This window comes from Ursus arctos, unplaced genomic scaffold (genome assembly GCF_023065955.2).
Source record: "Ursus arctos isolate Adak ecotype North America unplaced genomic scaffold, UrsArc2.0 scaffold_27, whole genome shotgun sequence".
In the NCBI taxonomy this organism is placed as follows: Eukaryota; Metazoa; Chordata; class Mammalia; order Carnivora; family Ursidae; genus Ursus; species Ursus arctos.
Genome location: NW_026622952.1, coordinates 4,421,519 through 4,444,578, shown reverse-complemented (window position 1 = coordinate 4,444,578; position 23,060 = coordinate 4,421,519). Strand labels below are relative to the sequence as shown.

Sequence of the window (23,060 nt, the reverse complement as noted above, 5' to 3'; positions counted from 1 at the left end):
AAGATCTAAATAGTTCCTTTTATCGACAAAATCTAATTTTGAAAATTATGGCACATATTGACATATCTTATTCAAAAATATCAATGATAATGAAAAGATCATATTTCCTAATTGCTACGCATAATGGTTTTGCTAAAACTGATTATATAAACAAAAATTTCCCTAACTGGGGCTCCTGAGTTGTTCAGTCAGTTAAGCGTCTGCCTTCAGCTCAGGTCATGATCCCAGGGTCCTGGGATCAAGTCCCATAATCGGCTCCTTGCTCAGCAGGGAGTCTGCTTCTCCCTCTGCCCCTCACCCTGCTCTCTCTCTCAAATAAATAAATAAAATCTTTAAAAATATGTTCCCTAACTAAATGAGTATTCCTATGAATAATTCTTCCCACTTTTAAAATAGAAAATTTCCATCAGAGAATCCAGGAGAATCCAAGAAATTATAAAGCAAAAAATAACCTTATAAAAGGTCTTTTTAATAACAGGAATTTCCAATTGAATAATAAATTAAATAGCTTAATTTAAAATGAAAATTAATTTACGTAAGAGTTTCATCACTATTTGGGGTGGATCCAGAAATACATGCAGCTCATTATAATTGACTATATTAAAATGTAGTAGAACCCTTCCATACATACAAATTATACATTTTTGCTAGAGTTCTATATTGATTTTGAAATCAATACTATAAATACTAGTCCCCCAATGTCAGTGCAAAGGCAGTTGACATTTCTTTATGTCCTGCTACACTCAAGATACATATTTTGAACAGAGTAAAATATATCTGTATTTCAGACAAGTGGAATTCTCATTTTCATATTCCCTTTGAATTTAAATACAAAACAAAGATATTATCAATATCAATAATCATACCAAAGCTTTATCCATAATGATTTGTATTTTCAGAATTTTTTTCAATTGTTCATCTGAATCTTTCTGCAAAACAGAGGACATGAATTAAATAAAACAGAAAAATAAAACATAAGAAAAAATTCTTATATTGTTTGTTATTCTCACTCACATTATATACACACACACACACACAGAAAGGGATAGACAGACTGATGATGATAGATAGATGATAGATAGATAGATAGATAGATAGATAGATGATAGATGATAGATGATAGATATAGATAGATAGATGGTAGATAGATAGATGATAGGATAGTTTGCTAAAGATACATAAAGATATAGATATAGGGAATAGGAAAATGAGAGGATGGAGGTCCCTGAAAGAATAAGCAGGTGAGATTCAAATAAAAGTTTTAGGAACAAATCAAAAGCTTTTATCTTATATTCTTTATAATTAGATTCCTCAAAAAAGTTAATGAAATGAGGGAGAACCCATGTTTCCTTTTCCTAAAAAACTTCATCTTGGACCCTCCTCCAACCTTCACGCTAAATTAACTCCCATCATCTTTCCCCCAAACATTGCCTTTAATTTCTCATTATTTTTTACTTTTAATTATTTATGTTAATTCTATCACAGTTATATTAATTGAGCCACCAGAAGCCCCAATCTTAAATAACTCTGAGAATTTTTCTTAAATTGTTTTATGAGTTATTCAGTTCAATTTTCTCTATTTATTCATACTGAAACTTCTATCACCCATATTGTTATTTTATTTTATTTTTTAAAAGATTTTATTTGAGAGAGAGAGAGAGAGAGAGAAGGGGGAGGGGCAGAGGGAGAGGGATAAGAGAGAGAGAGAAGGGGGAGGGGCAGAGGGAGAGGGATAAGCAGACTCCCTGCCAAACAGGGATCCCTATTCAGGGCTCCATCCCAGGACCCCGAGATCACGACCTGAGCAGAAACCCAGATGCTTAATGGACTGAGGCACCCACGCGCCCACCTATATTGTCATTTTAATTTCATTTCTTATCTCCCAAATTTCCGTCATTTGTCTTTGTTCTTTCTTTTTGTGTAATTTCTGGAATTTTATCCTTTGAACTTTCTATTGAGTTTTTACATTTTTATTTTCATACTTTTAATTTCCAACAACTGTTACTTATCCTCTGAATGTTATTTTTTAAATAGCACTTCATTCTTATTTTGTTTTCTTCACCCTCTGTATTCTTTGGTACCTCAAACTTGAAAATTTTGATTTATTAATGTCCCTATCTTTCATACTAAATTGATCATATGTTTAGTGCCTCTTCATATTAGCAACTGAGCATTTAATAGCTTATTTCAACATCTTTATAACTACATATGGAGTTTATGAGCTGTTGTCTTTACAGAGAGTAATTCTGTCTGGGTTGTTGGTTGGGAAAACCCTGCTATTAATGTGGTTAGTTTTTTGTTTGTTTTTGTTTTGATTCCCTCCTGAAGAGGGTCTTCCAATATACCTCTTAGAATGTGCAAGCTTGGTTCCCAATATCCAATGTGCCAAGTTTAACTTAATCACACTAGTTTCAGTATGGTATTCCTCCTCTATTGGGAAATACAACAGAACATCTGTACCTGGTGTCCCCATTTCTAGACTCCCCAAGGAAAACAACTGCCAGTGGTCTGTCAGTTCCTACATACTTACACAACTTATTTTCAACCATTTATCTTCTTAGGCCCACCTTTAAAATCCCTGAGGGAACTGGACATGCAATTCCAGAAACATATGAAGAGTACTGCAGTACATTTCAAGTTTCCCATAACCTATCCCAATTACCAGTTTAGGATTCAGATTTTTAAACTAGCTATCTGCTCTTCAATGTCCATTGTTATTACTCCTTTCCTGGTTTTTTTTGTTTGTTTGTTTTTGTATGTTCTTGATATTTTAAAAATCCCTTTTCATTTTAGGGGGACTTAAAGGAGGGATGAGCAAATGCATGTGCCCAAGATGCTTTCAACAGATAAGCCCTTTATGGTATTTTGTTTGCTTTCTGTCAACTTTTCAACTCTGGTTATAATGAAGGTGTTTACCTTGTTTATAAGTTTATTTCTGTTTACTTTCAAAAATATAAAAATATACCTAAAATATAAGCTTTTATGTTGTTTTTTCTGTTCCTTTTAAAAATCTGATATATTGAAGATATTAATTTTATATATCTGTGCTTGTAAAAGCACTGGTCATGTGGAAACATGCTTAACCAAACCTATAGATAAGTCTATCAAATTCAGGATGAAAAGCAATTATCGAATTACTTCATGAAAGATAAAATTCACAAACACATATCAATAGTCATTTATCTCCATTCCTGCAGTGATAATCCTGGTTTCTTCTTATGTTCTGAAACTTTTGTCTCTATTTTACTTCATTATTACATTTTGTTTTGTGCCCAAATTTTCCATCATCACTTGCAATTACCTTGCTCCACTACATTAGAAAATACAGTGTGCAAATATTAATAGTAGTGATTTTTATTGATCACTTTTTTATCTGTCCACATACTATGCTAAATAATTTCCATTAATAAACTTATTTAATCTTTGAAAAAACTGTATGAGTTAGGTATTATTTTTATTTTTATTTTTTTACAGATAAGAACATTTAAACATTTGCCCAAGTTCTTATGACTAAAACAGACTTGGAATTCAAACCAAGGCAACTGGGACAGTATGTTATCTCTTTGTTGTCTAATCTCTGAGTTATTGCTAATTCACTGGAGGGGAATGGCTTCAAGTGCAGTGTTATTTGTCTTTTCCAAAGTTATGTCCATCCCTTCAGGTTCTTCCTCCGCCACAGAAGAGTATTCATAGAATCTTTTAAAGTTTTTCAATTTACTTATGTGACAGTGCTCTATTTCAGTGGTGAAAATTGTTTCAATTGTGTCTAATATTGTATTACAATATGCCGATGGTTTCCAGAGCTGGCATAAAGTTTGAGGTCGCATCTTAGTTTCATCAAAAATGAAATTTTCATCTCTATATATGGTTACACTTTTCATTTTTTTTAGTTTCTGAAAGTGCAGTTTTATTAATCAACTTTCATACCACTGTCAAAATAAATAAAAGCAAATTAAAGCAATAGGGAGATGGAGTTTATCATAAATTCAATTCAGATTTCATTCATAACTATTTTGTTTTGCTTCTCTTCAATATGATATCCAATTGTGATGACAATGTGTGGACAGAGATTCATTTATTTAACCACTGATGATAAAATATAAAGTTGTACAAATGAGGAGAAAATTAGGCTATATATAGATATAGATAAAGATACATACATATATGTATACATATACATATATACATACACATATATACATATATCTATACGTATATATGTATATATCAAAAAGCCTTTGGAAATATGCTTACCCTTACATGTAAGCAATTATAGTCAAGATGTAATTGTTCAAAACTGTGGTACATGCATGCAAACTGATTACTTAATGTAAAAATATAAATATACAAATATGACATAATTGTGTACAATATATATATTTCAGGTTTATGCATATATATATATATATGTAAAGCTATAAAGCAGTATACTTCAAAATGATCACAGTGGATTCCACAACTGCATTTACTTTTAGAAAATAACGTTATGTTCTATGCTTATTTTCCTTGCAAACGCATATGTTTAATATTTTAATAGTTGCTAACCCACTTATTATTTAATTGTAAATAGTAAGTGTAATGTGATGTGTATTATCCTCTTAATAGCAAAAAGGAAATTTCAAAGAAGCATATGTGGTTATATCACTTTTTGTTTAAAAATATATATTTATATATCTACATTTATAACTGGATATATAAAAAGAATTGGAACAAATAATCAAAAATTCTAAGCACTATTTCTAGATGATGACCTTTGGAACAATTTCTTCCCTCTTTTCTAATTATAATTTTTTTATCAAATAATAAAGAAAACATGCATTGTCAAGGAAACTGCAGACAAACTAATAATAAGCAAATCTGGATATCATATATTAGCAGTATGCAAATTTGGTAACAATGAAACTATATGCATAAAAACACTTTCAATTAGGGAAATATGAGTACTTTGATTTTTAAATTATGTGTGATTATATGTATTACTGTTTCTAAATATTATGACTAAACATAAAAAGTATTTAAAATAAATATCTTACAACAGAAGCGTTTAGTATAGTCAATATCAGTTAAATTTTTTCCCAAATATAACACATTTCAATGTGAATAAATTTATAAGAAGCAACACCAATGAAGATTTCATAAGAGGGGTTACTTACATTTGATTTCACAAGAATCTTGTAGGACTTTTGTACCAATTGGGGCATAGGAAAATTTTCTTTTAAGAGAGAAAAATCAATTTTATCATTATTTATTTGATAAAGCATATGCTCATATACAGTTGAAGATTCCAATGGCTCAATGCCGTAACTGACATTCTCCAATTGCAAAAATCCCCTACATATTTAAACACATAGAAAATAAAAAGAAAATTAATATGGATTTCCCACTGAGAATATAAATCACCACTAAATAAGAACATTTTATAGAAATATAATAGTGGTCTTTGCAGTCTAATGTCTAAGAATCCTCCCTTCTACATGGGTAAACTTTCAAACTTAATTTTATACCATTTTCTGTCTATTATGTCATTTAGAATTATTGTGGTTTTAGTATGACAGAGGACTGAGGACTGTGAATATTCTTCATACTAGTGGGAGTTTTCCTGCGTAAGTTTTATGACTGTCAGCCTGGGATGGAGACAAAGAGAATAGGAAAAATGATAAGATGAGGAGAAGGAAAGGAAAGTATATGAGAAGAAACACAACAAAAGTCTATTTTCTTTGCCTTCACTCTATCCTTTAAGATGTTTCTAAAAATTAAAGGGTCACAAAAGATTTTTAGTTATGTATATCTCTGGAATATGCCATTACCTGAGTCCAGAACAGGTGCTAAGGGTCACAGCTGATTTTGGAACTTCTGTGGCATAACCTTGATAAAAGCAATGGCCCTAAAAAGGAGTATATGAGGATACATTCATGAATGATTTTAAATAAATTTTTTGGTTTATCCTTACTTCCTAGACAACATCAAAATTTCAGATTTAGTAATTACCATAATATTATTCACCAGATATCCCATTTCCTTGTTATCTATCCACAATCTCTTTCTCTTAACCCTCTTTTGCCTAAAAATAATCATGACTCCTGTCCTTCCACAAAATAATTCTTGCTATAGTTCTAAATTTTTGACAAATAACTTTCTTATCTATGTCTTTTCTTTCTCAGCCACACTTTTTCTTGTTTTTTTTCCTAACTTTTATTCTGCTTTATTCTGTTCTATGATCTTAGTTTATTTTACAGTATTACGTTTAATGACTCAGTTGGATTCTTTTCCTTTTGTCACGTTATTTAATTTTTTTATTTGAGTATAGTTGAATATATAATCCTGAATATATAATCTATAACTGCTAACTCAATATAAAGAACATTAGTTTGACTTCAAACGTCAACACTTCACTTTTTTTCTAAGTTACCCAAAAGCATCCTGACATTTATTTCCTCATTTTTATTTTTCTTTAATATCTCACCATATTATTTAATCTATTTAACATCCCACCAACATCAGTTCAAGCACTCCTCCCCATGAACTTTCACAGCATTAGTTTACCCAGGTTCTCCCCTAATATTCTCATTAAGTGACTATTTCCTTTTCTTCCCCTAAAAAATCTACTGATATCTAGAGTCAGTCCTATTCCTTTGTTAATGCTGTGCTATGAAAACTTTAGTGTCATCGCAATCTTGCTTATGAATCTGTTTATATGTTATTAGCTCCCAGACATACATCTCTATCAGGAACCATTCACTTTTTCTCAAAACTAGGCTTAACTCCTATCCCCCACCCACTAACAGTGGTGGGGCATACCCTGCCCCATGCCAAGCAACAGCAGCAGCCACCTCTGCCTGCACTAGTTCCAGCAGACTATGTTACAAGCCCTTCACAAAAAGGTATAAGGCAAACCACGTTCCAACCCTCTACCCAGAAGCAGAGAGTAGGTCCGTCTCTGTAGCTCCTGGCCTTGTGCCAGGGGAGAAAATGAGCCTCATAAGATAATTCTCAACACTCCCAACACAAAGCACAAAAAGTGACCCAGATAGGAACTTTTCTCACCCAAGGGCACTAATAGAGCAAGAGTGAGAAGTACACCAACAGGGTTAGAGAGAGCCAGAATAAATGTTCTCTATACCATGGGACCTTCATCACCCAACCCCACCTAGCAATACAAAGGCCCAGGAAAGTACCTTTTACCACTATAGGCTGCACCAGCAGAGATCCAACAGGCACTTGAGAAGAGTCAGAAGAACAAATCACAATAGAATAACACTAAAAGCCCCCCAAAAAGTGAAACTGTCATTGGTACAACAAACCACAATAAATCTAAACTTAACCTGGGTTATTGTCTAAAAACTAGATTTGAGTGTTAAGAATACAACCAAAAAGTCATATGCTATACCAAGAACAAAGAAAATCACAAGAATGAGAAAATAAAACCAACTGATAATAATATTGAGATGAGTCACAGGCTGGAACTAACAGATTTTAAAGTAGCTGTGATAATATTGCTTCAGTAACCAATTACAAATAATCTTGAAAAAACTAAAAAGCAGAAAATATCAGAAAATAAATAGAAGTAATAAAAAACAAATAAAAATATGTGAGCTAAAAAATATAATAAACAAACCTACCAACAACAACAACAACAAAAACCCATACTTGATAGGTCTATAAGTGAAGTGGAGATGGCAAGGGACAGAATCAGTGAACTTGAGAACTGATCAGCAGAAGTTACTCAACATATAAAAAAGAGAAAAATGAACTAAGAAAATGAATAGAGCCTCAAGGACCTGTGGAACAATAACAAAAGATCTAAAATAGCTATCAGAATCTGACAAGAAGAACAGAAAGAATTTGGGGCTAAAAAGTATTAAAAAAAAAAAATAAAGGCTGAAACTCTGGCCAGAAAGATGGTGGAGTAGGAAGCCCTGAACCCTCCATCCCTTAAAAAACAAACTAATTCAGCAATAATTCACAAACAAATTTCCTTTATAAGAAATCAGAAACTAATTGAAAGGCCCCTGCAGACTCTGGGAGAATGCAAAATCAGAGTCACCAAGCCAGTATGGAGATTTGGCATACTCTTTCAACAAAGACACTACCCCAGACCACTGCCAAATGATCACAAAAAGATCCTCTGGCTCTCAGCTTGAACGAAAGCATGAGAAGGGTTTGTCCACCTGTCTAGTGCCCAAATTTTTCTGAAGGGGCTATCCAAAGAACTAGAACCTGTTTCACCTGTCTTGGAGCTCTGATGGGTTCAGCATAATCTAACCATCCAGGCAAAAATGGAGATGGTTACTTGGGCTGGTAGACACCATTGATTTCTCCCCCCATGTCCCCACTAAGCACAGAGTAAATGGACAAAAAGATGCCAGCTCTGCTTCTCCTTGGGGAAGAAAAAAGTTGATCCATGTGTGCAGTTTTCTTACTTCACCAAAACTGCCCACAGAATCAGCATCTGTCTCACCAATCCCGGAGCACAGATGGGCCAAGCACAATACAGCTGCTAGGGTGAGAACAGAGGCAGAAGCTCGTGAGGGTAGATGCTACTGAGTCTCTCTCCTGCCCAACACAGACAGAGTGGAAAAAAAGACACAGATGCATGTTTCCCCTTGGAGAGATAAAGATTTGGTAGAGACCCCCAAAATCATTGGCCAGGATAACTTCTAAGGATCCTTTTCTGTACAAGGCCAGTCAGGAAAGACTGGACAAAGCAATTAGTTTTGTCTAATGAGCAGACACCAAAGCAGAGTCAAGTAAAATGAAGAATCAGGAAAAGAAGTTTCAAACAAAGGAAGAAGACATCTCTAGAAACTTATCCTAATGAAATTAAATAATTTACTTCACAGAGAATTAAAAACGCTCACTGAAGTCAAAAGAACTATGCATGAACAAAGTGAGAATTAAAAAAAGAGAGAGAGAAAATATTTTCTTAAAGCATGAAACAGGATAGAATTGAGATGGAGGAGGTTGAGGGGGACACTAAACTTGCCTTATCCCTCAAACACGGCTAGATAAATATCAAATCATTCTCAACACCCAAGGAATCAATCTGAGGACTGAGAGAACAAACCGCACATCTACAGGTAGAGAAACAGTCACATTGTGGAAGGTAGGAGCTGCAGAGAGTTGATTTGGGGGAGAAAAGAACTGTGGGTGCTATGAAGGGGAGGGAACCCTGATCATGGATAGAGGAGTGAGAGAGAAAGAGAGAGAGAGAAAGAGTGAAAGTGCACACAGGGGATTGCATCATTGTCCCAAAACCACTGATTGAGAAAAGGAGAGGGGCTGACTACTGCAAGATTTTGTAAGCAGCAGAGCTCAAAGTCTGTAGTTTTAGAAGTCCGGGCCATCACTGGGGTGGTGCCTGGTGGGCTCAGCGGTGCTCTAGTAGGGAGGGAGGGCAGAAGTCCAGAGGCAGGCAACATAGTCTGAAAATCCCATGGGTTGAATAGGGAAAAACAGTTCTTCTTTGAGTGCATTTGGGAGTAGTAGAATGGCCTCTGCAAGGCCAAAAGAATTAGTAGTGCCAATATAGTGCCTTGTTCACTAGCCTAGGGCCAGAGACACTGGCTGAGGGCAGCAAACCTTGACTTTACCATAAACTCCAAACTGCTGTGTGGTCATGTGACTGATTTTCTGGGACAAACTGGCACTGGCCACAGTATGGCAAGACCTCTAACTGATCAGCATGGGTCCCCACCACATGGGTGGCTAAAATTTGGAATTTTGAAACTCAACTGAGCACCTGAGTTAAACACAGGAGTACTGTGCCACCTGGCAGGCAGATAGTTTGGACATAGACGGGGTGAAGACAGGGATTTGATGGAAGCTGGGGACACAAGAAGTGTGAAAGTTTGCTCTTCTGTGAGAGCTCCCTCAGGAGTGGCAGGTATGGACTACCCACTCCAGGGAGAAGAGAGTGGGGTGATGTCATTCCTCCCCTCCGCCCCATCAGCACTGACCAACTTCAGTGAGCAACACAGCATCACCCCAGTGGAGACCAGAGCCGCTTACACTAAGCCCTGCCCCCATACACCCTTGCAGGTATAACACCACTTCAGCAAGTCTTTCTGAGAATCAGTGCAACAGGTGCCTCCCTCAGAAGACCAGCACAAACTCCTCGCACACACCAAGTCCACTGATCATAGAGCACTGAAAAACTTCAGCTCTAGCAGAAATAGGATACGCTTCTTTTAATAAGCAGACCAAAACACACCTAGTTAAAACTTGCCACATAGTGAACAAGGTCCAAACACCTGCCACTGCAGGCAAGGAGAAACTGCAGAGGACTGACCTGAGGGAAAGAGCAGCTGAAACACAACAGCAGAGTGCACACCTCCTGAAGCACCAGGCCCAAGACATTATAGGAACTTTTTTTTAGTATAGCCATTACACTCAGGAGCAGGGATATAACAGGCTTTCCTAACAACCACACAAAAAAATCAGTGACATAGACAAAATGACAACATGGAGAAATTCATCGCAAAAGAAAGAACAGGAAGAAATAAGGGACAAGGATTTAATCTAAACTGATATAAGTAAGATGACTGAACCAGAATTTAAAACAACAATAATAAGGATACTAGTGGGGTTTGAGAAAAGCATAGAAGACACTAGGGAATCCCTTACTGCAGAGATAAAAGACCTACAAACTAGTTAGGGTGAAATAAAAAATACTATAACTAAGATACAAAACTGGTCGGATGCAATGACAACAAGGATGGATGAAGCAGAGGAACAAATCAGTGATACAGAAAATAAAATTATAGAACATAATGAAGCTGAAAAGAGAGAAAGAAAACGAATGTAGATTAGGGAACTCAGTGATGCCTTAGAGCATAATAATATTCGTTTCATAAGTGTCCCAGAAGAAGAGGGGGAATTGGAGGTTTATTTGAACAAATCATAGCTGAGAACTACCCTAATCAGGGGAAGAAAATAGACATCAAAATTGGAGAGGCACAGAGAATTCCCATCAAATTCAACAAAAGCAGGCCCATACTAAGACATATCATAGTCAAATTCACAAAATAAACAGATAAGGAAAGACTCCTATGAGCAGCAAGAGAAAAAAAGTCCTTAACCTACAAGGAAAAACATATTAGGCTTGTAGCAGGTCAATCCACAGAAATGTGGCAGGCTAGAAAGGAGTGACATGATATATTTAACATGCTGAATGAGAAAAAATATGACAAGAATATTTTATCCAGCAAAATTGTCATTCAGAATAGGAGGAGTGATAAAGAGATTCCCAGACAAACAAAAACTAAAGGAGTTAATGACCATTAAAACCAGCCCTGAAAGAAATATTTAACAGAACTCTTTGAGTGGGAAAGAAAGACCAAAAGCAACAAAAACTCTAAAGGAACAGAGAACATCATCAGAAACAGCAAAATTACAGGTAACACAGTGGCGCTAGTCTTTTCTATCAATAATCACTCAGAGTGTAAATGGACTAAATGTTCCAATCAAAAGACATAGGTATCAGAACAGATTAAAAAAACAAGAACAACAACAAAAACAACATGACCCATCTGTATGCCACCTACAAGAGATTCACATTAGACTAAAGACACCAGCAGATTGAAAGTGAGGGGATGGAAAATCACCTATCATGCTAATGGATATCAAAAGAAAGCTGGAGTAGCCACACTTATATCAGAAAAACTAGATTTTAAACCAAACCTGTAACAAGAGATGAAGAAAGGCACTATATCATAATTAAGGGTTCTGTCCATCAAGATCAAATAACTGTAAATATATATGCCCCCAACATGGGAGCAACTAAATATATAACTCAATTAATAACAAACATAGAGAAACTCATTGGTAATAATACAATAGTAGTAAGGGACTTTAACACCTCATTACAGCAATGTAGAAAGTCAAAAAGGAAACAATGGCTTTGAATGACATACTGGACCAGATGGACTTAACAGATATACTCGGAACATTTCATCCTAAAGCAGCAGAACACACATTCTTTTTGAGTGCACATGGAACATTCTCCAGAAGAGATCACATACTGGGTCACAAATTAGCCCTCAACAAGTACAAAAAGATTGAGATCATACCATGCATAGTTTCAGATTACAGCACTATGAAACTTGAAGTCAACCACAAGAAAAAAATTTGGAAAGACCACAAATATATGGAGATTAAAGAAGATTGAGGTTTGGGGCGCCTGGGCGGCACAGCGGTTAAGCGTCTGCCTTCGGCTCAGGGCGTGATCCCGGCGTTATGGGATCGAGCCCCACATCAGGCTCCTCCGCTATGAGCCTGTTTCTTCCTCTCTCACTCCCCCTGCTTGTGTTCCCTCTCTCGCTGGCTGTCTCTATCTCTGTTGAATAAATAAATAAAATCTTTAAAAAAAAAAAAAAAAAGAAGATTGAGGTTAAAGAATGAATGAGTTAACCAGGAAATTAAAGAAGAAATTTGAAGAAATACATAGAAGCAAATGAAAATGGAAACACGACAGTCCAAAACCTTTGGGATGCAGCAATGGCAGTCATAAATGGGAAGTATTTTGTAATACAGGCCTACCTCAAGAAGCAAGAAAAGTCTCAAATATGCAACCTAATCTTACACCTACAAGAGCTAGAAAAGGAACAGCAAATAAAACTGAAAGCCAGCAGAAGAAGGGAAATAATAAAGATTAGAGCAGAAATAAACTAGAAACAAACAAACAAACAAACAAACTGGTAGAACAGATCAACTAAACTAAGAGCTGGTTCTTTAAAAGAAATAATAAAATTGATAAATCCCTAGCCAGACTTTTCAAAAAGATAAGAGAAAGGAACCAAATAAGTAAAATCATGAATGAAATGGAGAGATCACAACCAATACCATGGAAATGCAAACAATCATAAGAGAATATTATGAAAAAATTATATGCCAACAAACTGGGCAATCTGGTAAAATGGATAAGTTCATAGAAACATGCAAAAATGAAACAGGAAGACATAGAAAATTTAAGACGCATAACCAGAAAATAAATTGAATCAGTAATCAAAAATCTCCCAAAATACAAAAGTCCAGGGCCAGATGCTTCCCAGGAGAAACTTACTGGACCGTTTAAAGAAGAGTTAATACTATTCTTCTCAAACTGTTTAAAAAAAAACAGAAAAAGAAGGAAAAACTCCAAACTCATTCTATAAAACCAGCATTACCTTGATTCCAAAATCAGACATAAAGATGCCACTAAAAAGGAAAATTACTATGAAAAATTCTCAACAACATACTAGCAAATTGAATCTAACATTATGTTAAAATAATTATTGACCATGGGGTGTCTGGGTGGCTCAGTTGGTTATGCGTCTGACTCTTGATTTCAGCTCAGGTCATAATCTCAGGATTTTGAGATCGAGTTCTGTGTTGGGCTCTGTGCTGGGTGTGGAGCCTGCTTGGGATTCTCTCCCTCCTCTCTCTGCCCCTCCCCCCTTGTGTGCTATCTGTCTCTCTCTCTCTCTCTGTGTCTCTTAAAAAAAAAAAAGAATTATTCACCATGATCAAGGGGATTTATTCCTGGGTTGTAGGGGTGGTTCAATATTTTCGAATCAATCAATGTGATACACCACATCAGTAAGAGAATGGAAAAGGGCCATATGATCCATTCAATAGATGCAGAAAAAAGCATTTGAAAAAATACAGCATCCATTCTTGATAAAAATCTTCAACAAAGTAGTCATAGATGGAATACACCTCAGCATCATAAAAGCCATATAAAAAAGACCCACATCTAATAACATCCTCAATGGGGAAAAACTGAGAGCTTTTCCTCTAAGGTCAGGAACATGACAGGGATGTCCACTCACTATTGTTATTTAAGATAGTACTGGAAGTCTTAGCTTCAGCAACCAGACAACAAAAAGAAATAGAAAGCATCCAAATTAGCAAGGAAGAAGTCAAACTTTCACTATTTGTAGATGACATGATACTCTATGTAGAAAACCTGAGATGCCACCAAAAAAATTGCTAGAACTACTACATGAATTCAGCACAGTCACAGGATATAAAATCAAAGTACAGAAATATGTTGCATTTCTATACACCAATAATGAAGCCACAGAAAAAGAAAATGAGGAATCAAACTCATGTATAATTGCAACAAAAAACCGTAAGATACATAGAAATACACCTAACCAAAGAGGTAAAAGATCTGTACTCTGAAAACTACAGAACTCTGATGAAAGAAATTGAAGAGGACACAAGAAATGGAAAAACATTCCATGTTCATGGATTGGTAGAACAAACATTTTTAAAATGTCTATACTACCTGGGACACCTGGATGGTTCAGTTGCTTAAGCATCCAACTCTTGATTTTGGCTCAGGTAATGATCTCAGGGTCCGGAAGATTAAACCCTACATCAGGGTCTGCACTCAGCATGGAGTCTGCTTGAAATTCTCTAACTCTGCTTCTCCCTCCCACTCCGCCCCTCCACTCTCTTGCATTTTTTTCTCTGTCTCTAAAATAAACTTTAAAAATCTTTTAAAAAATGTCTATATTAGCCAAGGCAATCTATACATTTGATGAAATCCCTACCAAAATGCCATTTTTCACAGAGCTAGATCAAAAACCCTAAAATTCTATGGAACCACTAAAGACCCTAGATAGCTAAAGCAACCCTGAAAAAGAAAAGCAAACCTTGGAGACATCATGATTCCAGGCTTCAAGCTATACTACAAAGCTGTAGTTATCAAGACAGTATGGTACTGGCAGAAAAACAGACACATAGGTCAATGGAACAGAATAGAAAACCCAGAAATGGACCCCCAATTATATAGTCAACTAATCTTTGACAAAGTAGGAATAAAAGTATTTTTCCAATAGAAAAAAAGACAGTCTCTTCAACAAATGGTATTGGGAAAACTGGACAGCAACCTGCAAAAGAATGAGGACCATATTCTTACATTATACACAAAAATAAACTCAAAATGGATGAAAGCCCTAAATGTGAGACAGCAAACCATCAACATCCTAAAGGAGAACACAGGCAGAGACCTCTTTGGCATTGACCACAACAACTTCTTACAATACACATATCTGGAGGAAAGGGAAACAAAAGCAAAAATGAACTACTGGGACTTCATCAAGACAAAAAGCTTCTGCACAGTGAAGAAAACAATCAACAACACTAAAAGGCAGCCAATGGAATGGGAGAAGATATTAGAAAATGACACATCTGATAAAGGATTAGTATCCAAAATATATAAAGAACTTATTAATGGGAGAAGATATTAGAAAATGACACATCTGATAAAGGATTAGTATCCAAAATATATAAAGAACTTATTAAACTCAACACCCAAAAAACAAACAATCCAATAACAAAATGGGCAGAAGACATGAATAGACATTTTTCCAAAGAAGATATGCAGATGGCTTATAGACAAATGAAAAGATGCTCAACATCACTCATTATCAGGGAAAAACAAATCAAAACCACAATGAAATGCCACCTTACACCTGTCAGAATGGCTAAGATTAACAAATCAGGAAACAACAGATGTTGGCAATTACGCACAGAAAGGGTAACCCTCTTACACTGTTGGTGGGAGTGCAAACTGGAGCAGTCACTCTGGAAAACAGTATGGAGGTTCCTCAAAAAGTTTAAAATAGAACTAACTACGCTATGACCCAGCAACTACGCTACTAGGATTTTACCCAAAGGACACAAAAATAGAGATTTGAAGGGGTACATGCACCCTGATGTTTAGAGAAGCGTTATCAACAATAGCCAAACTATGGAAAGAACCCAAACGTCCATCAGCTGATGAATGGATAAAGACAAGATATGATGTGATTTTTTAAATATATAATGGAATATTACTCAGCCATCAAAAAGAATGAAATCTTCCATTTGCAATAAGGTGGATGGGTCTAGAGTGTATTATGCTAAGCAAAATGTCAGTAAGAAAAAGACAAATATCATATGATTTCATTTGTATGTGGAATTTAAGAAACAAAACAGATGAACATATGGCAAAAAAAAAAAAGGGGGGGGGAGAGAGGCAAACCATAAGACTTTTTTTTTTTTCCATAAGACCCTCTTAACAATAGAGAACAAACTGAGGGTTGATGGAGGGGAAGTGGGTGGGGGATGGGCTAAATGGGATATTTATATTAAGGAGGACACTTGCTATGATGATCACTAGTATTATATATAAGTGATGAATCACTAAATTCTCCTGAAACTGAAATAATACTTTATGTTAACTAACTAGAATTTAAATAAAAATTTGAAAAAATAAAGTATCAAATAGAAATCACAGAGCTGAAAAACTGAACCAAAAATTTCACTAGAAAGTTTCAATAGCAAACTAGATTAAGCATAGGAAAAATTAACTGAACTCAAAGACAGGTCAGGGGAGTAAAAAGAAAACGATTGACAGAGTGAAAAAAGTTTAAGGGACTTATGAAACACTATCAAGAGGAACAATATACACATAATAGGAGTCTCAGAAGGCAAAGAGAGAAAAGGAAGGAATAATGCGATATGTTAAAGGAGCTAGCTAGTGCTATAGTGGTAATCATATTGAAATATACAAATGCATTAAATCAACAAACTATATACCTTAAACTCCCAAAATGTTATATGTCAATTATATCTTAATTTTAAAAAAAAACCAGAAAGCTTATTCAAATAAATAATGGCTTGAAACTCCCTAAACGTATAGAAGAAAATTAATATCTAGATCCAAGAAGTTCAAAAGACAACAAATAAAATGTTCCTAAAGAAATTCACACTGAGGGGCGCCTGGGTGGCACAGTGGTTAAGCTTCTGCCTTCGGCTCAGGGCGTGATCCAGGCGACCTGGGATCGAGCCCCACATCAGGCTCTTCCGCTATGAGCCTGCTTCTTCCTCTCCCACTCCCCCTGCTTGTGTTCCCTCTCTCACTGGCTGTCTCTATCTCTGTCGAATAAATAAATAAAATCATTAAAAAAAAGAAATTCACACTGAGATATATTATAATTAAATTGTCAAAAGTGAAACAGAAAGAGAGAATTTTGAGGGCAGCAAGAGAAAACTGATTTATCATATATAATGGAACAATATTAAGACTTTTAGTAGATTTTTCAGCAGAAACCTTGCAAGCCAGAAGGCAGTGAGATGATATATTCAAAGTACTGAGAGGGAAAAAAAGTCAGCCCAAAACATTATACCCTGCAAATCTGAAGAAATGAGTAAGAGACTTCTGGTTCCTGGTCCTACATGTAAGAAGCTTAGAAGTCACCACTCCACCCTAACAGCATGCAAAAAGCTGAACAGACTGAAAAATCAACAAGTCTTCTTGGATTTGTAAGAGAGGCAAGGACACAGAGCAAATCACATACTCCAGGATTGGAGAGAACACGGAGAGACTCAGATTACTAAAGTACAGAATCAGTAGTGAAAAGTGCTGCTGGAACCAGTATCAGGGCATGTAATTCTGATTATAACTGATGAAATGCTAGAAGATCAGTATGGACAAATCTGGAATAAAAATTCCAGACAACTCATGAGGGAGCCCCCAGAATTTTGTGAGATTTACCTACAGGAGCTTGACAAAGTTGCCATAATAAATATCAGAGAAAAACCCCTCATACTTTCAGCAATGGGAGGGCAAAAGAACCCATTCTGAAATACATCAGAGCACTCTGTTCGTAAGAGGGCCTGCATTCAGGGGAAATAAAACTGAGAAACCCCTGTGAAGTTCATAGTGCAGAGGCATAAGTTTACTACAAAATTGAGACTTAATCATAAGACTGTAGGACACCTTCTCTCTCCCCACACCTCATGAGTACATTACTAAAAATATATTTACAGCAGTTCCTTTTACCCATTACATCACGTCCAACTATCAAGAAAAAGATTACAAGGCATACTAAAAGTCAAAAAACAATCTGAAGAGATAAAGCAAGCATCAGAATCAGACAGGGCAGGGATATTTCAAAAGTCAAGGTAGCTCTCCCCACTATACCTACATGACAATACATACAAATGGGAGTTTTTCAAGTAGAAATGAAAGGGTGCTAAACAACAACATAAGGGCATAAAAATAAATGAAACTCATTGGTAAGGGTAAATATATAGAAAATTCTGAACACTATATTTCTGAAATCCTGGTGGGTAAATCACTTTTAATTCTAATATGAATGTTAAAAGGCAAAATATCAAAACTAACTTTAACTAAAAATATGTTAAAAGATACATAATAGGAAATAATGTAAATTGTGACATCAATAACATAAGTGTGAGGGGGAGTAGTAAAATCGTAAATTTTTGTATGTAACTAAAGTTGTTATTTGCTTAAAATACACTGTTATAACTATATAGTATTTCATGTAAGCCACATGGTAATCAAAATGAAAATACCAATAGAAAGTACACAAAAGAAAAAGACAAGGGAAAAAAATTTTAAAAATCAGTGAAACACAACAGAAGACAACAACATAGGAAAAGACAGACAAAATAACTACAAAACAACAAAATTTTAATACTAAATAACTTCCCTGTCAATAATTTAAATGTAAATAAACTCCACAAACAAAAGACATAGAGTGGCTGAATAGGAATAAAAAAATAACACACACACACACACACAAACTGGGTGTGGAGCATACTTTGAAATTTTTAAAAAGCTAAAACTAGAGAATAAACTAAGGCCAAAGTAGTAAAAATAAATAACAAAGATTAGAGCAGAAATAAAGAAAACAGAAAGTAAATAAATGGGCAACCCTCTTGGGTCTCCTCTCTCTTTGGGAGCCTTGTACTACCACTCAATAAACTTTGCTTTACTATCAAGAAGAAGAAGAAGAAGAAGAAGGAGGAGGAGGAGGAGGAGGAGGAGGAGGAGGAGGAGGAGGAGGAAGAGGAGGAGGAAGAGGAAACAACAGAAAAAAAATCATCAAACTGAGTTGTTTTTATGAACAGCTTGATAAACAAAACTGACAAACCCCCAGCCAAAGTAAGAAAAAAGAGAAAACACAAATAGACAAAATGAAAAATGAAAGCAAAGAAATTAAAACTGATGTCACAGAAATAAAAAGGATCAAAAAAGAATACTATTAATAATTATACACAAACAACGGATTGTCATAGAAAATGGACATGTCCTTAGAAACATAGGACCTACCAAGACTGAATCATGAAGAAATAGAAAATCTGAACAAACATAACAAGCATGGAGTCTAAATCAGTAATTAAAAACCTCATAACGAAGAAAAGCCCCAAACCAAATGAACTGATGAACTCTCCCAAACATTTAAGTAAAAATCACAGCAATCTTTCCCACACTCTTCCAAAACATTAAACAGGAAGGAACACTTCAAAACTATTTTATGAGGATACCATTATCCTGATATAGAAGTCACACAATCACAAGAAAACTATGTCAATAACCTTCATGAATATAGATGCAAATTCTCAACAAAATACAAGTAAACCAAATCCAACGTTATCCAAAAATGTAAAATGATTATACATGAAGACCAAGTTAGATTATCTCTGTAGTGCAAGGATGGTTTAATGCACAAAAATCAATTAATGTGATAAACCATATTAACAGTTAGAGTATAAAAATCACAAATCACCTGCATATCGTCAGAGAAAGAGTCTGACAAAATTCAACATACTTTCATAATACTTCTCAACCAACTAGGATATAACCAACCTCAATATAATATAAAAAAGCCCATTTATTAAAGGCTATTTATGAAACTAACATTATATTCAACAGTGAAAAATTGACAGCTCTTTCTCTAAGATCAGAAAAAAGCAAGGATGCCCACTCTCACCAGTTCTTCAACATAGCACTGGAAGTTACAGCAATTGGACAAGAAAAAGAAATAAAAGGCACCCAAATCAGAAAGGAAGAAGTAAAACTGTCTTTGTTCGCAGAGGACATGATCTCATATATAGAAAACCCTAAAGATTACACACACACACACACACACAGACACACACATGCACACACATATACACACACACAAGAAATTCAGTAAGTTGCAGAATACAAAATCAACATACAAAAATACAATTAGTTGCATTTCTATACTAACAACTATCTAAAAGGGAAATTAAGAAAACAATTCCATTTGCAATGGTGTGCATGCACGCACACGCACACGCACATGCACACGCACACACACATACACACACAAAACTAATAAAATACCTAGGAATAAATTTAACCAAGGAGGTTAAAGACTTGTACTCTGAAAACTACAAATCACTGGTGAAACGAATTAAACAAGACACAAACAAATGGAAAAACATTCTGTGTCCATGGATTGCAAGACATAACATTGTTAAAATTGTTGAATAGACATTTTCCCAAAGAAGACATACAAATGGCCAACAGGTATATGAAATACACCCAATATCACTAGCCGCTAGGGAAATACAAGTCAATGCCACAAAGAGGTATCACCTCACACGTGTTAGGATGGCTATTATTATATAAAAAAAGACAAACATTGGCAAATATGTAGAGAAATTGGAACTGTTGTACACTGTTAGTGGGAGTCAATATGGTGCAGTTACTATAGAAAACTGAGTCTTCACTCAGTTTTCTAACAGTAGAATTACCATATGATCTAGTGATAGCACTTCTGTGTAGTCAAAAGAACTGAAATCAGGATCATGAGGAGATATTGGTATTCCTGTGTTCATAGCAGCACTATCCAAAATAGACAAGATGTGGAAACCACCTAATTGTCCACCAGTAGATAGGTAGATAAAGAAATATGGTATATACACTCAATGGAATACTATTCATCCTTTAGAAAGAAGTAAATTCTGCAATATGTGACATGTATAAACTTTGAGAACACTATGCCAAGTGAAATAAGCCAGTTACAGGAAGACAAATATTGCATGATTCCTTTTATATTAAATATTTAAAATATTTAAATTCATACCTCCAAGGACTTGAATGGTGCTTTCCAGGGGCTGGGGAAAGGGGGAAATGGATAGTTACTAACCAATGAGCATAAAGTTTCAGTCAAGCAAGATGAATAAGTTCTAGCATCTTCTATAAAACATCATACTTACAGTCAATAATAATGTAATGTATACGTAAGATTGGTTAAGAGAGTGGAACTCATGCTAAGTATTTTTATCACATAAAATAAAATATAAAAACTAAGAAAAAGAAATATGGCTGAAAATTTCAAAAATCAATGAATGGTATAAACATTTGGATTCCATGAGCTGAGTGAACTGCAAAGGGAATGGACCCAAAGTAACCCACAACAGACTTTAAAAGGAGGCATGGTAGGAGAAGGAGTTAAGATGGCAGAGGAGTAGGGGTCCCCTTTTTCAGCTGGTCCCCTGAGTGGAGCTGGAGAGGTACCAGACCATCCTGAACACCCACGGAATCAGCCTGAGACGCAGGAAGATACATCTGGATCTCTACAATGAACATCTCCAGCGCTGAGTACTGAGGTATGAAGCGGGGAGCCATGAACCTGAAGATAAACAGAAGGGGGAGGGAGCCCCTGAGCTCGGGCGTCGGGAAGCGGTAGCCACCTGCACGGGGGAGCGGGCGGACTCGCGGACCAGCGGACCAGCACCCTCGAGAGAGCAGACTGAGACGGTGAGCCAGGGAACGCACGAGACCAGACTGAAAACCAGAGCTCCGGAGTGCGCGTGAGCCACACTGAAACGGAGCTCCGGAGCTGCGGGGGCGGCTGGCAGCTGGTGGTGTTAGAAACACAAAGGACAGAGACGTGCAGGCCCTGGAAGTGAGGGCTAGGACGCCTGCTGTGGAGCACACATCCCAGGACGCTGCAGGGTTTAGCAGCACCAACAGAAACAGTTAAAGTGGCCAGAAGAGCTCAGTGGAGAGCAGACTGCGATCTCTCTGTTCTGAGACAGAGGCTGAGATTTGGCCACTGCTGCTCTGACTCTCAGAAGAGGCACAGCAAACCGCCAGGGAAAGCTGCCAGAGAACAAAAGCCTGGAAAGCACGGCTCACAGTGTGCCCATCCCCATCCCCCCTCGCAGGGGACACGGAGACTCTACCCAAACAGGGTTGCCTGAGTATCAGCGCGGCAGGCCCCTCCCCCAGAAGGCAGGCTGAAAAATCAAGAAGCCCACATCCCTAAGGTCCCTATAAAACAAGTGCACACTGCATGGGTCCTGGTCAATAATTTGGGCTCTGGACAACCCCGCAACCTCTCCTCACCAAAGTAACCCACAACAAAAATCATAATTAACAATTAGCAAAAACAATAAAAATATCTTCAAAGTAACCAGAGAACAGTGTTACATAACCTACAGAGGAACAACAGTTTGAACGACAGCAGATTTCACCTCAGAAGTAATGAAGGCTAGGGGTGCCTGGGTGACTCAATTGGTTAAGTGTCAGCCTTGGGCTCAGGTCATGATCTCAGGGTCCCGGGATCAAGCCCCACATGGGGCTCTCTGCTCAGTGGGGAGCCTGCTTCTCCCTCTCCTTCTGCCACTCCTCCTGCTTGTGTTCCCTCACTCTCTGCCGAATAAATAAATAAAATCTAAAAAAAAAAAAAAAAAAGAAGAAGAAGTAATGAAGGCTAGAAAGAAATGTCAGCAATTTTCAAGTGCTGAAAGAAAAGTACAGTCAAACATAAACTCTATGTCTGGCAAATTTATCCATTAAGAATGGAAGAACAAGAAAGACTTTGTCAGACAAAAGAGAACCAGAAGATTTTATCACTAGCACACATATCCTTAAAGAATATCAGAAAGAAATTCTAAAAATGAAAATATCATAAGAAGATATGGAACATCAAGGATTTGAGAAAACAGAATAGGTAAAAATAGTGGTAAATATAATGGACTATCTTTTCCATCATGAGTTTTTAAAATCATATTTAGTAGTTGAAAGAAAATATAAAATTTCAGGGCGCCTGGGTGGCTCAGTTGTTAAGCATCTGCCTTCGGCTCAGGGCGTGATCCCAGCGTTCTGGGATCGAGCCCCACATCAGGCTCCTCCACTGGAAGCCTGCTTCTTCCTCTCCCACTGTGCCTGCTTGTGTTCCCTCTCTTGCTGGCTGTCTCTCTCTCTCTGTCAAATAAATAAATAAAATCTTTAAAAAAAA

General features: G+C 36.3%; 1 protein-coding gene across 1 annotated transcript in view; it reads right to left on the bottom strand.

Moving 5' to 3' along the window:
* Positions 1-23,060, bottom strand: part of LOC113245556 (A disintegrin and metallopeptidase domain 3) — a 97,545-nt gene that overhangs the window by 49,406 nt on the left and 25,079 nt on the right. The window contains exons 5-7 of the mRNA XM_048226287.2: positions 5,808-5,884; positions 5,154-5,331; positions 867-929 (exon numbers count right to left, since the gene is read on the bottom strand). Of these exons, the coding sequence (XP_048082244.2) occupies positions 867-929; positions 5,154-5,331; positions 5,808-5,884 (318 nt within the window). The remainder of the gene's footprint in view (positions 1-866; positions 930-5,153; positions 5,332-5,807; positions 5,885-23,060) is intronic.